Genomic DNA, 19,175 nt, shown 5'->3' with positions numbered 1-19,175 from the left:
AATACAGGACAAGACAAGAGTATGTATACATTTACATAAAACCTCTAAGAGTACCAGTATAAATCAAAAGCTTTTCGTTACACATAAATGTATATTCACCGAAATTATACAATATATACCTTAACAAGTTTTTAAGTCGGTAGTACCTGTATAAGTCAATTTAATCGGTATATTATCTTTTTTAAACTGCTCCTCGAGATCTTTTACTTCAGGACATTCAACGTCGTTGCTCTTAAACCGTATAGTGTCCAATTTTGGACACAACTCCAACAATTTCTTAAAATTGACACTCTGTAGAGTCCTCACTGGAATTCCTAAAGCTTTAAGAGTGTTTTGCTCTTTTAATAAGTTTATATCGAAGCTTTTTAAATTTGTCAACGTGACATAAAATTCTTTTAGGTTCTGTAGAGGTTCCAGCGTCCCTGGTGCTAGATATTCGATGGAGTTTCCATCTAGATTTAAGATTTTTAGTTCTAAAATAACAAAAAAGCATTAAAATTGTTTAGTTAAAAGTTGATAATTAACAATATAAAATATATATTAATTGATTGAAGTTGATATCCCACATATTAAAGGTTTTTTTAGTTCTCTATGTTCATGAAATTTATCCATACTGGTGTCTCAAATATACCCATCCTTAATTTTATCCTTTGGTCGGTCTGATAACCAAGCTGATGTACCGGATCGACATATAGATGAACAGTACGGCAAGAGATGGGGAACTCCGGCTCGGTGTTACTCACTTCATGGATCCCTTCAATAAATTAGATAAACTTTTTTCTTCTACTTAAGTTTCAAGATTTTTCTTCAATAGCTTGCTTCAATTTTTCCAATATGTGCTCTAAATTCTTTTCAGTATTTTCTACTAATAGAAGCACCAGGGAATGTTACCCTACAGTTTCCTTGTCATCTTATCCAATGAGATTAAATAACGACTAAGCACTGAGCCCTGTTACCATCCTAGTTTCACATGAAATTTATCAATCCCTCCCACATTTGTCCTAAAACTAGTTGGTACCCTCATACTCACAAACATCACACATTTTCATCACCTACTTATTTTTTATGGAGCCCACTTCATAATCTCTCTATGAACGGTTATGTTATATGCTTTACCAAGATCAATAAGATACAAGTAAAACACTTAAATAAAATGTTGTTCCTTACTGAGTTACATGGTGTTTTATCTAAAAATTTAAACATTATTTTTGCTTATCATTTTAAAACTATTCGACGTATCCTTTTTATACTTGGCAGAAAGTGCGACTACTAGACACCCTACTAAATTATAATAAAGAAACGTTTCTAGCTACTACAAGAGGCGTACGACAGGGGATGGTGAATGGTTGACCCTTCTCAAATTCTACGCCACTGGAGGAATTACTATTTTAGTGCCATTTTTAGATTCTGCAATACTTTCTACTTAAATAATGTACTCTTCATTTTTAACGATAAAGTCATTAGTTTTCGAGATATTTGAAGTTAAATATGAAACGGCACAGTTATTTTGATTAATTTATGATATAATTCATATGATTAAAATTTAAAAAATATTTGTACCCAGTACTTTAAAACTATGTGGCGTATCCTTATCATGCTTGGCAGAAAGTGTAGGTACTGTACACCCTACTAAATTAAGATAAATAAACGTTTCTAGCTACTACCAGAGGCGTACGATAGGGAAAAGGGGCTGGTTGACCCTTCCCACATTCTACGCCACTGACGAAATTGCTATTTTAGTGTAATTTTTTGATTTTGCAGTACTTTTATGAAAATAATGTACTCTTCATTCGTAACGATAAAATTATTAGTTTTCGAGATATTTGAAGTTAAAAATGAAGAGACACAATACAATTATCAAAATAACCGTGTGGATTCATTTTTAACTTCAAAGATCTCGAAAACTAATGACTTTCTCGTTACGAATGAAGAGTATATTATTTTCAAAGAAAGTATTGGAGAATTCAAAAATTGAACTAAAATAGCAATTTCGCCAGTGGCGTAGAATTTGGAAAGGGTCAACCAATCACTTTCCCCCTTGTACGCCTCTGGTAATAGACAGAATTGTTTGTTTAACATAGTTTAGTAGTTTGTACAGTACCTATACCTTCTGCCAAGAATGAAAAGGATACTTCGAATAGTTTTAAAATGCTGAGCAAAAATATTTTTAAAAGTTTTAGATAAAACACCCTGTAACTCAGTAAGGAACCACATTTTATTTAAGTGTTTTAGGTTAAATCTTCGTATTTTGTGCTAAGGTCTCTTCAGTTACTATAATATGGACAATTATTAATGAAACAGTACCTGGAGTCTCCTTAAAAGAATCTTCCGGGACAGTCTCTATTCCAGCATACTCCATTCTGAGTTCTTTAAGATTCTTTAAACCCTTCAAGAAATCTTTCGAAAAAGTTATGTTTTGCTTAAAGAATGTTAGAAACTCAAGATTTTCCAATTCATCAAAGGCGCCATCTTGGATTTTAGCCTCATTTTTACCAATCCCCATTCTTTTTATGCCTTTTAAATTTTTAAAGGTTTCTTTTGATATAGTTGGTAAGATTGTTCGAACCATTTCTAAGTAGTAGATTTTTGGAAGTTCTGGAAAAATGGCTTCAGTCAAATTACAGCCATCTAAAAAAAATATTAACTGTATTACCAGTGATGTAACAGAGACTGAAGAGAAGCTGGAAATAGGGAAAACATAATGTTGAGCAACTAGAAACTAAAATGAAATATTATGTTGAATGGCATAATCTCAAATTTTGTTAATTTTTCCAAAGTAATACTGGCTAAGATGAACATATATATTTATAATATTTATTACCATAGTATGTATATTAGCTGTAATGAGTAGGTAAAGTAAGAAGTAAAAAATTGTAATATTATTATAATAACCATGTTTCACTAATTGGCAATATCTTTAATACATATACTTTTGATTGAGACTGGCTGAATGACTATAGCCCAAGCCAAAAAAGAAACAGAAAAAAAAGATGAACATAAAAGTAGAACAAAATGTAAATGTTATCTGTGTGTTATAAATAGTTGTTTTAATAGCGCCATGTCCAAAATATATCTTCATCGGTTATAAATTATATCTTATACGATATAAAGATTCAAGTTGTCAATGTTCTTCTTGAAGCTGGTGCGAATTCAGATCAAGCGGATGTAGATGCCTGGACACCACTCAGAGCCGCAGCTTGTAGTGGTCATACAGAGGTAGTGATTTACTCGTGAAGCATAGCTGTGTCCTCGACAGTGTCGACGCAGAAAACCGCACAGAACTCCGAACAGCTGCGTGGTCACATCACGAAGAAATCGAAAATCTTTCCTCAGAATGGCGCCACTGTCAATTTGATGTACCACGAAGGTGAATTGCCTTGATAGCTCCGCTTACATGGACCAGCAGAAATTTTGGAACATCTGTTGAACTGCGGAGCTGATCATTCACGCCTGATGCGGATGGCATTATCTGTTGCAGCCCTTTGTGCTCCACTAACGCCTGGGGCCAACGTTGTTACCACCTTATTGAAAAGGGGTGCTACGTTTGACGATAGTGACAAAGAAGGTATAACAACGTTGCTGGTTGCTTTAAACACTGCTGTTTGGACACAGGGATGTGTGTGAATTCCTTCTGGTAAGTGAAGCTGACGTAGATTACTGTGATATAATGGTCGTTGTCCATCATATTCGAGTCAGTAGCAACTATTAAATGTACACTAGCTATCGGAAAAACCTCGTACAATATAAACATACAAGAAACGAATGCTCAAAAAAGATATTTCGTCAAAATAAAAGAAAAAAATGTGACTTACATAACAAAATGTGAGTGACTTCTTTCAAGTTGGAAAAAGAGGTCTCCACAATCTTCCCTTTAACTTCTACCAGATGTAGAAATATTCTATCAGCTGTCACATCACCAGCTAGAGGTATTTCCCCTCCATCGAGCTGCATTTGCTGTGGAAAGCAGTAAATGTCAACATCGGAGTCTTTATGTCTACGAACTGTACAGTTCTTGTTACCTTCTGCGTTAGTACTCATTATGAAAGTTACGAGTATTAAAACAAATAACCTAAAAAAGGTATTTATTACCATAAATATAGACATATACATACAGAGTTGGGATAAAGTATGGAACCAAGCAAATATCTTTGAAACGAAAAGAACAATGAAACTTTGCATGCAAGTACAGTGACGCGAAAGGCATTTGATGCCATATTTTTTGTTACTACTCCACTTCCGGTTTTACCGGAAATACCCTTAACTTATTTAATTTAAATGGGACACCCTGTATATTTTTGCAGATTTACAAAGAACTTGTTATTTTTAATTCATACATACCAAGTTTGGGAGAAAAAACTATTAAAACAAGAAATAAATCTCTTTACAGTTAAAAAATAGTTTAATTTATTTACGTTAGACCAATGATATTAAAAATAAAAAAAATAATTTCAAATATTGAAAATGTTTGATGTTCACCTCCTGACAACGTGCAAGCCTATAAATAAATTCGTGAGTTACTTTTTGCAAGATTTCTCCACGTATTAGTTCACATTAATCAATTATTATTTGTCTCAAATCCTGCAAGTATGTTGGCCGCCTAACGTAAACACGTGATTTTAGATAACCTCAAGAAAAAATCTAAAGGGTTGAGGTCCGGAGAACGAGCGGGCCACTCTATGAATCCTCTACGTCCAATCCATCGATTTGGAAAATTCACTTCCAAAAAATGAAAATTCACCATAACCGATTATCATTAATATTCCAATACCATCCTTTTCACTTAAATGAACCATTTTTAATACAACTTACTTCTGTCAATTAGTTCAGTAACAGTTTTACCTATTCTCCTTTTCATGAACATTTTTCAGTGCGTCACAAATTATAGAAAAAAAGGTAAGTCCGTGATAATACACATTTATGACATTTATTCTAACGTGACATTTTAGTTAAATCTGACAGTTGTCAAATTTTATTTTCAATTTGGAATAAAACCAAATCAATTGTGTCTATTGCATTTATAAAATGGTATTTTCTTTCATTTGTATAGTCTTATAAATTGTACAGATTATATTGATAATATTATTATTTTATTTAATAAATAATTCTTTTTTGATTATGGCGCCATCTATCGACAACTAGAATAATCACCGAACTAAAATAATTACCAAATTATTCACAGACGTGCCTTTTTTCTGTCACATACAATTTAATGCGTTAGAGAAAAATCGAAAAACTGTGACGCACTGAAAAATGATCATGAGAAAAAGAATACTATACTAAATTCAAATAAGTCATGCAGTGCATGTGAACAACAATTTTAGTCTAAAGTATAGACGGTACAGAGTGTCCCATTTAAATAAAATAATTTAAGGGTATTTCCGGTGAAACCGGAAGTGGAGTAGTATCAAAAAATATGGCAACAGATGCCTTTTGCGTCACTGTACGTGCATGCAAAATTTCATAAATATTGTTCTTTTCGTTTCAAAGATATTTGCTTGGTTCCATACTTTATCCCAACCCAGTATAATATATTAACATAGGCTGTGCAGTCTGTAAAACTAAGCGACAAAACCATCTTTTTTTTTCGTTGTACGTTTTGTTTCTGTCTTAGATCAAGTAAGTATAGCAATACTCCAGGGAAATAAGGTTTTTGTCGGGACACTTGAGCAGCCAGGTTGCAAATGGGTTTTTTGGGTACTATATACCTAATACATTATACATACAAAAATGCCCGTCACAGTTCGGACGAGAAGCTTAGTTATTAACAAATAAGGGCCAAAAATGGCAGTTTTTTCCTTTAAATCGCTACAGGTAAAAATAGGATAATTAAATATCTTATTTATAGTATTCCTCTATTAGTAGATGAGCCAATGTTTAAAACGGGAGTTTTTTAATTTTGGTCCGATCATTTGTTGCTTCGAAAATTGCAAAATAAAACTAAAATTTCGAAAATAAAAGTTTGGTATAACTTTCACCAAAGTGACCTTACGACTTTTATATTTCAAAAAAAGTTGAGTCAAAGAGTCCATATACTGCACAAAAAATTATAAGATGATTCGTCAATTAGTTTAAATTTTATTCAATTTGTTTATCCCAAAAGAGCTTTTTTTTGTAATGTTATTGTTCAGAAAATAATAATTATATAGAAATTCTGTGAAAACCACATGAAAGAACATAGTCTTGTTTTCAAATTATTGAAGAAAATCATTAAAAAGTAATTTTTGTCACTACGAAAACATTTTACTAAAGTAGAGTCATTTTTGGCTTGAAAACAATTTGAATAGCTTTGTTAATATTGACTGTATAGTAAATTTACCTTGGAATTTCAAAAGCTGTTATTTTTACACAAATTTTCAAAAAAAAAAAACTTTTAGCATATGTTAATTACGGTCAAAGTTAGTCACTTTTATTATTTAATTCACAGTTACTTCAATATACATAAAATTCTCCTGTAACAGTGTTAGTTACCATACTACTCCGAAACGGTTTGGCCGATTTTTATGAAATTTTACAACTGTATCCTATGGGACTCAGAATAGGTTTAAATCTATTTTTCATATCCATAAGTTATAAGTGGGGTTGCCCCCCTGACATTTTTTTTTATTTTTTTGGACAAAATTGTCTATCTTAGTTTTATATGATGTAGGATTAAAAAATACATACAACCCTTAATTTACACTTTTCCATTACCAACCCCTATTTGTTAATACCCATCTATATATTTACATCTATAAAATTTTCCTGTCACAGTGTTAGTTGTCATACTCCTCCGAGACCGCTTGACCGATTTTTATGAAATTATATATGTATATTCGGTAGGTCTTAGAATCGGTCGTAATCTATTTTTCATATCCCTGAGTGATAAGGGGAACTCCTCCTAACATTTTGAAATGTTAGGTGGGGATTTACGTACATAACGTACTCTACAAGACTACGAGTACATACAATTTAAAAAAATTATGATCAAAATCCATCAACAAGCTCTGGAGATATTAATCGCAGCATATGTTTGAAGAAACAGTTTCATTTTTTGAGTGCACGGATTTTAATAATTCATTTCCACCGACCACAAATCGATTTCGTTAGAACGTTAATTTTAAAGCTTTATTAACAACTCTGTTGAAGTTTAAAGTTTACTCAAACTTTTACACATAAACTATATACCTTCAACTTCGAAATGGCCTAGTTGGGTTGCTTAATTGTTATAAACAAAGTAGCTGTCAACTAAATAAAAAAAGTGGCTAACTTTAATTGTAATTAACCTAGGCAAAAAGTGTTTTTTGGAAAATTCGTATAAAATACCAGCTTTTCAAATCCCAAAGTAGTTTCAATCTATAGTTAATATTAACAAAGTTATTCAAATTGTTTATGAACTAAAAATGACCCTACTTTAGTAAAATGTTTTCGGAATGATAAAGATGACTTTTTAATGATTTTTTTTAAATACTTTAAAATCATGACTTTTCTTCTTTCATGTGGTTTTCACAGAATTGCTATTATATTACTATTTTCTGAACAATATTATTGCGAAAAAAAAAGTTCATTGGGATAAACAAATTAAATAAAATATAAACTAATTGACGAATCGTCTTAACATTTTTTGTGCATTATACGGACTATTTGTCTCAACTTTTTGTGCAACATTAATGTCTTAAGGTCATTTTCACAAAAGTTATAGCAATTTTTTGATTTTCGAAATTTTAGTTTTATTCTGCAATTTATGAAGCAACAAATGATCGAACCGAAATTCAAAAACTGCCATTTTAAACCTTAACTCATCTACTACGAGAATAACAGTATAAATAAGATGTTTACCTTATTTTTACCCGTAGCGATTTAAACGAAAAAACTGCCATTTTTGACACTTATTTGTTAATAACTAAATTTCTCGTCCGAACTGTGACGGGCATTTTTGTATGTATAATGTATTAGGTATATAGTACCCAAAAAATCCATTTGCAACCTGGCTGCTCAAGTGTCCCGAACATGGTATATTTTTGCCTTATTTCCCTCGAGTACAACTTTACTTTTTGGTGGAAGAGAGAGTGAAGAGTTTCAATGCGCTAGAAAGAGACATAATATAGAACAACCGCAAAAGATCTGTCGCGCGCAGGGCGGTATGCTCGGCTCGGTCTATGTTAGTACCCTTTCGGACCAAGACACCGGGGACAGCTTGTATCTTAGTGCACCCTATGTAGCTTACAGCTGAATCTTATGTTTGTGCGTCACAGTGTTGCCATACTTTTTTCTTTATTTCTTTCATAATTTCAATCAATGTACCTACAAGAATAATAGAATAATTTTATAAGAACGTTTAAATTGAACCCAATTTTGAAAAAATGTGAAAACTTTGAATTATCCACGTCCGTCTGTCTGTCTGTTTGTAAATTCAACTCCTCCGTCATTATACCATGTAGAATGACAAGTCAGGTGTCAAATAAAAGCTTATAATCCGAGGAACGTACTAAAGGTGAGAAAGACCTCGGCTGTCTGGGTGAAAACCTTGGACTAAGGGTTTGCTCACTACAGAGAGCAATGGATTGTATCCTCGCTCCGACCCTTGCTCCCTAGTATTTATATTCGTGAATTCTCGCATTTAAAATAAATCTTCTTCAAGTGCCATCTCCGCGACGGAGGTCGGCAATCATCATAGCTATTCGGACCTTAGAGACGGCTGCTCTGAAAAGTTCGTTTGATGTACATCTGTACCATTCTCTCAGGTTGCGCAGCCACGATATTCTGCGTCTCCCTATGCTTCTTTTTCCTTGAATCTTTCCCTGCATAATGAGTTGGAGCAAGTTGTATCTCTCTCCACGTGTAATATGTCCGAGATATTCCAATTTTCTGGTTTTAATTGTATTTAAGACTTCCATTTCTTTATTCATCTTTCTCAGAACCTCTTTGTTTGTGACGTGTTCTGTCCATGATATTTTTAGAATTCTTCTATATACCCACATCTCTAATGATTCCAGCTATTTCATTGATCTCGCATTCAAGGTCCAAGCTTCCATTCCGTAAAACAGAGTCGAGAAAACGTAGCACCTAGCCAACCTTATTCTTAGCTCTAACCTTAGATCTCTTGTGCAGAGCACTTTTCTCATTTTGTTAAAATTCGCTCTAGCCTTTTCTATTCTAATTTTAATCTCCTGGAAGTAATCATTTGTGGAGTTGATCATTGTTCCAAGATATGCATATTGGTCTACTTGTTCGACGTTGGTTCCGTTTATGAGGAGATTCTCGTTATTTCTTTGAGTTTTAGATATTCTCATAAATTTTGTCTTCTTGGTGTTAATTGTTAAACCGTATTCTTGGCTATATGTCGCTATTCTGTTAACCAGTCTCTGAAGATCTTCAATATTTTCGGCGTAGACGACAGTGTCATCCGCATATCTAATATTGTTAATGGGAACTCCGTTCACCTTTATTCCAGCTGTTTCACCCTCAAGAGCTTGTTTTAGGATCTCTTCCGAGTAGGCATTAAAGAGAACTGGAGACAATACGCATCCCTGTCTCACCCCACGTCTAATTTCAATTTCCTCTGACAACTGTTCGTTAACACGTACTTTTGCTCGCTGCTTATAGTATAAATTAGATATGATCCTGAGGTCATTGTAGTCTATCTTCTTTAATTTCAGGACATTCATTAATTGTTCATGTCGTACTTTATCGAAAGCTTTATTATAGTCAATAAAACAGACATATATATCTTGATTGACGTCTAGGCACCTTTGTATTAGGATATTAAGTCAGAAAAGAGCTTCACGCGTTCCTAGGCCTTTGCGAAACCCAAATTGTATATCATAATATCTATTTTTTTTTTTGAGTGAATTTGATGGCCTTGGCCGAGCCAATTAGCCAGACATTTTGTTATTTTAAAAACAAACAAATTTGATTTTTCAATCAGAGGAATTTTTTCTGTATTTCTAACTCTAAATACATAACAAGCTAACATTATTATCTACAATTATTATCTAAATAATACTCTATTTTGGTTGTTCATTTTTTTTTTGTAAATTTTTATTTTTTTGTATTTTTTTTGCATTTTTTTATATTGTTAATTTGTTTTTTTTATTAATTTTTTTATTGTTATTTTTTATAAATTGTTTTTTTTTGTACTACGCTAAAACGTAAACCCGATTCATCCTCGCGGAAGTTTACATCTTCTTAGTTTTTTTTTTGCTTTTTTTTGCTTTTTTTTTGCTTTTTTTATTTTTTCTGTTTTTTTTTTCTTTTTTTTTTTTTCTTTTCTTTTTCTCTTTTTTTTTGTTCTTTTCTTTTTTCAATTGTAATATACAATAATTACTTAAATCTACAGGATTTAAAACAAAATAACAACAAAACAAACATGTTTGTTTTGTTTTAACCAAACATGCCTGCTTTGTTTTAACAAAATTTCTTAAATACAGGGTAAATTTTATTGCTACAATCTATATTTACAATTTTTGATATGTTCGTAAATTGTTTTTAATATATTAATATCTTCATCATAATATCTATGTATTATATAATTATATTATATAATATTTAAAATAATGTATTTATTTTACGTAGCGCTCGAAACTAACGTGTGATCCAAAATTATTGTCACCATAGGTGGCTCTGAACGACAGAGATAGCTATACAGTGCATGTCTATTCTTAATTCAGATATATTTACCAGTTTATGTCAACTTTGCAGTGTACGTCAACTTCAAGAAAAGTTAGGTTATGTAGAGATGTTGGTTGTTTGATTTTATTTATTATTGTTACTTATAATTTTGTTAATTCTTTTTATTTTGATTAAAGTTCAGTGCTAAAGGTTTTGACTGATTTTTTATGTTTAATAATGTTAATCAAAATTAATTGATAAACCAATGATATAAATTCAGATTAAAAGAGGACATACGTAATTTTTTGCACGGCTAGCTTTGATCCCAATAATTTTGGATCGCTCGTTATATTATCGACCGCTATGTAAAATAAATACATTATTTTAAATGCGAGAATTCACGAATATAAATACCAGGGAGCAAGGGTCGGAGCGAGGATACAATCCATTGCTCTCCGTAGTGAGCACAACTTTAGTCGTCCAATTACGACTTCGTCTAATAGGACGAAACACAATTACTTGTTTTTTAATACAAACAGCTCAAAAGAGGCATGTTGATTATAAAAAAAGTAGATAAATAATTATAATAAATTAAAAAATAGTTTTGAAACACCAATAAATTAAAGGTTTTTAATACAAAAAGCTCAAAAGAGGCATTTTAAATCAAAGTTACCTTAAAATTGTTATAAAAAAGAAGATCAACTGATAAATAAAAAAAAATCAATGAAGATAAACTGTAAAAATGTTTTTAAATCAAAGATAATTTAAATTGTTATAAAAAAAACTTTATGACGTAATGTGATAGTATGAAAAAATAGAGGATATTATGGCAACGGTTTACATGTGATGCTCGGATTCAATGCCAAAATCTGCACATAAATATTAGGGTGCACTAATATACAAGCTGTCCGACACCGGTGTCCGCCACCGGCAACAAAGCATTGTTTTAAATGAACGACTACAGACGAGTCACTTTGAGTGTCTGGCTGATTTTAGTGGCTCAAAAATGCTTTGCTGCGATTGAACACCGGTGGTAGACACCAGGGTCTCATTCTGAAAGGGTACTTAATATATGCGTCTATGATTTAGTCAAATTTTATGGTATGTACCTAACATAACTTAAATAGAGAATCCAAGCACAAAATAAGACAATTATAAAAAAACTACATTTTTACCTGAGTAAAACAAATTCTGAAAAATGTGTGGATTTAAAGTCCAACAACGTCCAAAACTGATTTGTTTACCTCTATACCTACACTCTTAACTTAATTATATCTCAGAGAATTTTTTTTAAGGTGATACAGTAGCGATCAACAGGTAGCCAAAACGCGTTCCAAGATTGCGGCTATAATTTTGAATATTTTTTCGAGATATTTGGCACACGTATTCGTAATATAATAAAGAATGGCGGTACAGAGCCCAATTTGAAAAATATATTAATATGTGGAAATTACTCTGTAATTAAATACAATATTAAAAAAACGAGCCTGTACCGCCATTAAGAAGCACAAAAAAATACACTTTCTTCAAATAAACTTTTTTATCCGATGCCTAGATTTTGTGTCATTTTGGAACTACTAAGATTTTTTATTTCATTAGTAGTTCCAAAATGACACAAAATCTAGGCATCGGATAAAAAAATTTATTTGAAGAAAGTGTATTTTTTTGTTCTTCTTAATGGCGGTACAGGCTCGTTTTTTTAATATTGTATTTAATTACAGAGTAATTTCCACATATTAATATATTTTTCAAATCGGGCTCTGTACCGCCATTCTTTATTATATTACGAATACGTGTGCCAAATATCTCGAAAAAATATTCAAAATTACAGCCGCAATCTTGGAACGCGTTTTCGCTACCTGTTGATCGCTACTGTTTCCTCTTAATGGCATGGACTTTATGTCATTCAGCCAGTCACAACATGAGCATTAGTGTCATGTGTAGTGTGTATGTTGAGTAAGTGTCTTGTTGTAAAGACAATGAAGTCGACTTTGCAAATAGACTCTAATTGTATCCGAACGTCTGCGGTCCCTCCGGTGAGTACCGATCCCACAAGGACAGAAACTATATTCATTTATTAATATCTCAGAGAATAAAAAGTAGTTAATATGAATAGGAAAAAAAACAAAAATATTCAGATACTAAACATAGTCACTTACATTGTGTAGCCGGTTTGGTAAATTTTTACGTAGATGTAAAAACACAGTCCGAGGTCACTTACTGTTATGGTCATAATTTGAAGTTCCTTTATTTATACATAATGCTCGTGTCATTTGTTGATAACTTGTTGATAATTTGTTGATAAATTGGAAAAAATTTAATTTATCATGTTTTTTATTACAAAACTTAATCTGTGGGTTTTTGGAAATGTGCTGAAAAGAAATGGCAAATATTTTTCCTTCTTTTTCGATTTTTTTCATTATGAGTTCACCGTTTTCGTCCTCCATAGCACTATATTCTCGCAGTCACCTGTGAGGTGTCTATGTATCACAGCATTTCCTGTTTTTTTTATTTTATTCACTGCCACCCTAAATAGCATGCTTGTATCAACACCATAGCAATCTCGCAATTTCTTCAACCATAAGGTTCTTCTTCGTCCTGGACTGCGTTTGAATGCTATTTTTCTTTGCATAATATTTTGCAGCAACCTATATTTGGGACCTCTCATTACATGTCCGCAATACTCCAGCTTTCTCTACTTGATGCGTTTTATAATCTCAGTAGTGTTGCTGAGACGTTCTAGTAAGTATTCTGGAGTTTCGAATCTTCACAACCCAAGAAACTTTTAAAATTCTTCTATAGCATTCTACATTTCGAAAGCCTTAAGGTAACCATAACCATGGGATCCGGTTCGAAGGACCAAAATGTTTAATCACCTTATAATACAGGACAAGACAAGAGTATGTATATATAGCGATACGCTTTAATTACTATTTTTGCTAATTTTAATTTTAATATTTTTTTTAAAAACGAAACAACGTTAGTCATTCGAAATGCACATTCAAATACAAATGTTAAGAGACATGGCTTTACCCTGTCACATCGGTTTTTCGTCTGTGCGGTGCAACAAGCTGCACCCTCATTAATTAAGTACTTTATCAGACAATTATTGTGTCAACAACTCACTTAATGCAGTCGAAATTGTTTTTCTTAAAACTGCAAAAGTAGACGCAAGACCTAGTGATTTATTTGCTCATCTGGTCAGGGGAAAAGGAACACAAACATTATTATCGTTTGTGGTTTTTTTTCTTCAGTCGCTACACAGCATGTGAACGATTCACACACACACCGACTCGACCCTCTCCGAGAGACCTAAACGAAACACATTTTCGTTACAACCATAAAATTACCGTTAGTTTTATTATATTCATTTTTAATTAAATTCCGGCAACTCACTCATCGGAATATATACATTTACATAAAATCTCAAAGAATACCAGTATAAATCAAAAGCATTTCGTTACACATAAATGTTTATTTTCCAAAATTATTCAATATATACCTTAACAAGTTTTTAAGTCGGTAGTACATATATAAGTCAATGTAATCTGTATATTATCTTTTTTAAACTGCTCCTCAAGATCTTTTACTTCAGGGCATTCAACGTCGTTGCTCATAAACCGTATAGTGCCCAATTTTGGACACAACTCAAACAGTTTCTTAAAATTGACACTCTTTAGAGTCCTCACTGGAATTCCTAAAGCTTTAAGATTTTTTTGCTCTTTTAATAAGTTTATATCGAAGCTTTTTAAATTTGTCAACGTGACATAAAATTCTTCTAGGTTCTGTAGAGGTTCCAGCGTCCCAGGTGCTAGATATTCGATGGAGTTTCCATCTAGATTTAAGATTTTTAGTTCTAAAATAACAAAAAAGCATTAAAATTGTTTAGTTAAAAGTTGATAACAATAAAAGGTATATTAATTGATTGAAGTTGATTTCGCGCATATTTAAAGGTTTTTTTAGTTTTCTATGTTCATGAGATTTATCCATATTGGTGTCTCAAATATACCCATCCTTAATTTTATCCTTTGGTCGGTCTGATTGGTCGACATATAGATGAACAGTACGGCAAGAGATGGGGAACTCCGGCTCGGTGTTACTCACTTCATGGATCCCTTCAATACTTCAGTTTTATTTATAGCATTAACTTCATTATTAATGAATATTTTAGATAAACTTTTTTCTTCTACTGAAGTTTCAACATTTTTCTTCAATAGCTTGCCTCCATTTTTCTAATATGTGCTCTAAATTCTTTTCAGTATTTTCTACTAATAAAAGCACCATGGAATGTTACCTTACAGTTTTCTTGTCATCTTACCCAATGAGAATGCATAACGACTAAGTACTGAGCCCTGTTACCATCCTAGTTTCACATGAAATTTATCAATCTCTCCCACATTTGTCCTAAAACTAGTTGGTACCCTCATACTCACAATCATCACATTTTCATCACCTGCTCATTTCTTATGGAACCCACTTCATAATCTCTCTATGAACGGCTATCTTATATGCTTTACCAAGATCAATAAGATACATAAGTCTTGAAACCTTGCGCGACAATGTAAATAATTCTAACCACAACATAGATTTGTAGATCATAATATTCATTTTATGATGTTATTCCGAAAAACGTAAAAAACCAAAAAGTGTTAAGCTACCACCTACATATATAAAAGGCGTGTAACAGTAAAAAAGAGTTATTTTATAAAATTAAACAGTACCTGGAGTCTCCTTAAAAGAATCTTCCGGAACAGTCTCTATTCCAGCATACTCCATGCTGAGTTCTTTAAGATTATTTAAACCCTTCAAGAAATCTTTCGAAAAATTTATGTTTTGCTTAAAGAATGTTAGAAACTCAAGATTTTCCAATCCATCAAAGGCACCATCTTGGATTTCAGCCTCATTTTCATCAATCTCCATTCTTTTTATGCCTTTTAAATTTTTAAAGGTTTCTTTTGTTATAGTTGGTAAGATTGTTCGAATCATTTCTAAGTAGTAGATTTTCGGAAGTTCTGGAAAAATGGCTTCAGTCAAATTACAGCCAACTAAAAAAAATATTAACTGTATTACCAGTGATGTAACAGACTCTGAAGAGAAGTTTAAAATAGGGAAAAAATATGTTGAGCAACTAGAAACTAAAAAGAAATATTATGTTGAATGACGTAATCTCAAATTTTGTTAATTTTTCCAAAGTAATATTGGCTAAGATTAACATAAAACTAGAACAAAATGTAAATGTTTTGTGTGCTATAAATAGTTGTTTTAATAGCGGCATGTCCAAAATATACCTTCATCGGTTATAAATTATATCTTATACGATATCATGATTCAAGTTGTCAAGGTTCTTCTTGAAGCTGGTGCGAATTCAGATCAAGCGGATGTAGATGCCTGGACACCACTCAGAGCCGCAGCTTGTAGTGGTCATACAGAGGTAGTGATTTACTCGTGAAGCATAGCTATGTCCTCGACAGTGTCGACGCAGAAAACCGCACAGAACTCCGAACAACTGGGTGGTCACATCACGAAGAAATATAAAATCTTTCCCCAGAATGGCGCAACTGTCAATTTGACTTACCACGAAGGTGAACTGCCTTGATAGCTCCGCTTAAATAGACCAGCAGAAATTTTGGAACATCTGTTGAACTGCGAAGCTGATCATTCACGCCTGATGCGGATGGCATTATCTGTTGCAGCCCTTTGTGTTCCACTAACGCCTGGGGCCAACGTTGTTGCCACCTTATTGAAAAGGGGTGCTACGTTTGACGATAGTGACAAAGAAGGTATGACCAACGTTGCTAGTTGCTTCATATGAGGGACAAAGGAATGTGTGTGAATTCCTTCTGGTAAATGAAGCTGGCGTAGATTACTGTGATATGATGGTCGTTGTCCATCATATATGTTTATACAATATAAACATACAAGAAACGAACTCTCAAAAGAGATAATTGCGTCAAAATAAAAGAAAAAGTGTAACTTACATAACACAATGTGAGTGACTTCTTTCAAGTTGGAAAAAGAGGTCTCCACAATCTTCCCTTCAACTTCTATCAGATGTAGACATATTTTATCAGCTGTCACATCACCAGCTAGAGGTATTTCCCCTCCATCGAGCTGCATTTGTTGTGGATAGCAGTAAATGTGAACATCAGAGTCATCATGTCTACGAACTATACAGTTCTTGTCAACTTCTGCGTTAGTACTCATCAGGAAAGTTACGAGTATTAAAACAAATAACCTAAAAAAGGTATTTATTAACATAAATAGACATAGACTGTGCAGTGTCTCAGTCTGAAAGGGTACTTAATATATACGTCTATGATTTAGTCTAATTTTATAGTATGTATCTAACACAACTTAAATAGTGAATCCAACACAAATAAGACAATTATAAATAAAAAAACTACATTTTTACCTGAGTGAAACAAATTCTGAAAAATGTGTGAATTTTAAGTCCAACAAACGTCAAAAATTGATTTCTTTACGTCTATACCTACACTCTTATAACTAACACTAACTCTATACCTACACTCTTAACTCTAACTTATATCTCAGAGAATAAAAAGTAGTTAATATAAATAGGAAGAAAACAAAAATATTTAGCTATTAAACATGGTTACTTACATTGTGTAGCCGGTTTGGTAAATTTTTACGTAGATGTAAAAAACACAGACCGAGGTCACTTAATTGTTATGGTCATTTGAAGTTCCTTTATTTATACATAATGCTCGTGTCAATATTTTATATTTGTTGATAAACTATAAACAATTTAATTTATTATGTTTTTTATTTTGGATTTTTTTTATTACAAAACTTGATCTGTGGGTTTTTGGAAATGTGCTGAAAAGAGATGGCAAACATATTTTTTTCTTTCTTCATCGATTTTTTTCATTATAAGTTGTATTTCTGCGAGGTGTCTATGTATCACAGCATTTCCTGTTTTCTATTTTATTCACTGCCACCCTAAATAGCATGCTTGTATCTATAGAATACCAATCTCGCAAGTTATTCAACCATGAGGTTCTTCTTCGTCCTGGACTGCTTTTGCCTGCTATTTTTCCTTGCATAATATTTTGCAGCAACCTATATTTGGAACCTCTCATGACTTGTCCGAAATACTCCAGCTTTCTCTACTTGATGCTTTTTATAATCTCAGTAGTGTTGCTGAGACGTTCTAGTAAGTATTGTGGAGTTTCTAATCTTCACCACCACCCAAAAAACTTTTAAAATTCTTCTATAGTACCACATTTCGAAAGCCTCAAGGCGATTTAGATCGATTTTATTCACAGTCCAAGACTCGACACCATAAAGTAAGACCGAGAACACGTAGCAGCGAAGTAGGCGGATCTTCAATGCCAATTTTATGTCTCTGTTACATAACTCCTTGGACATCCTTCTAAGGTCCGCTTGCTCATTCGGAGTTCAACTCCAGTTCAGCGCGATAACCGAGTTCAAGGCATGAAGTGCATTGTACGGTGGTACGCACTTCATGCCTTGTACGCGGTAATGGCGCTGAACTAGAGTTGAACTCCGAATGAGCAAGCGGGCCTAAAAGTGGCTAGAGCCTGCTCTATCCTAGATCTAATTTCGCCGTGACTTTCTTGCCCGATTTCACCAACGATACCTAAATATTTAAGAATTACCTAAGTGGGTTTAGGTACTTCCTAACTCTAAAACGGATTTCACCATACGATAAGAATTGCCTAAACCGCTTAAGCATTACCTTACGTTAGGCTACGGATTTCGATCTCCCTAAACTTTAGGTATTACTTATCGTTGACAGTCGAGTTATATTTTTACAATTTTGACTAATGTACTTGTGACGTTTGTCAATAATTTGCTTCTTACCTTAATTTTTCTGTTATTCTGTAATATTAGGTATATTATTAGTTGTAAATTTGTATTTTCTTTTATATTATTAATATAATATGTGTTGGAAAATATAGAAAATCCTTTGGAGTTTTTTACAGGTCTGTTGACAAAATTATGTAGTCTACCTACTACCTAACAAACTAGTGTTGTGTTTCAAAAACCCATTCATGATATAACTAAAAGTGTGTCATTAAAAAATTAATAATAAAAAGCAATTTTTAACATATTATTTATTTTAAAATTATTTCATTAATGACAATTCAACTAACTTCAATTTTTCGTCATATGTGAAATTTACAACTCTTTTCTTTTCCTCCATTTCACTGTACATATACAAATAACATACAAGACATATATTTATTATATACAAACTTAATGCACAAATAACTAACTACTAAATAAAATAACTATAACAGTACAAAACTGAATAAAACCAAATTGGTAAACAAACAATAATGACAAATAACCGAAAAAGTAAGGAAATGTCATCTTATTCTTCTTTTTATTTATCAAAAATAGTTCAAACGTACCCTAAGTAATACCTAGGAAAGCATTTCCTAGATAAGCACTTCTTTTAGTTGTGAAATGCGACTATTCCTAAGTATTGACTTAAGAAGTTCCTATCGATAAGAATTACTTAATAAGGCAACTGTTTAGGTATCGTTGGTGAAATCGGGCATCTGCGTTACAATTTAATTGCTGTCCAAGATAAACGATTT

General features: G+C 32.5%; 2 protein-coding genes across 6 annotated transcripts in view; one reads left to right on the top strand and one right to left on the bottom strand.

The window, feature by feature from the left end:
• The window catches only part of LOC114331047 (cerebellar degeneration-related protein 2), a 168,717-nt gene that overhangs the window by 46,526 nt on the left and 103,016 nt on the right, over positions 1-19,175 (top strand). The window lies entirely within an intron of this gene.
• On the bottom strand, positions 72-17,322 carry LOC114335874 (leucine-rich repeat-containing protein 15-like). Of its 5 annotated transcripts, none has more exons than XM_050651270.1 (4): positions 17,209-17,309; positions 3,813-4,069; positions 2,305-2,628; positions 72-473 (listed from the first exon to the last, which is right to left on the bottom strand). In XM_050651270.1, coding segments are annotated over exons 1-4 (936 nt in total). In that variant the 5' UTR covers positions 17,211-17,309; the 3' UTR covers positions 72-120. The 5 variants fall into 5 exon arrangements, with proteins under 5 accessions (XP_050507227.1, XP_028141727.1, XP_028141795.1 ...); XM_028285926.2 differs by lacking the exon at positions 17,209-17,309 and adding an exon at positions 12,747-12,848; XM_028285994.2 differs by lacking the exon at positions 17,209-17,309 and adding an exon at positions 12,747-12,812 and having other exon boundaries at positions 3,813-3,954.

This window comes from Diabrotica virgifera, chromosome 5 (genome assembly GCF_917563875.1).
Source record: "Diabrotica virgifera virgifera chromosome 5, PGI_DIABVI_V3a".
NCBI classification, from domain to species: domain Eukaryota; kingdom Metazoa; phylum Arthropoda; class Insecta; order Coleoptera; family Chrysomelidae; genus Diabrotica; species Diabrotica virgifera.
Note: the sequence above shows the minus strand (reverse complement) of the source record. Positions and strands in the feature narration are given on the sequence as shown.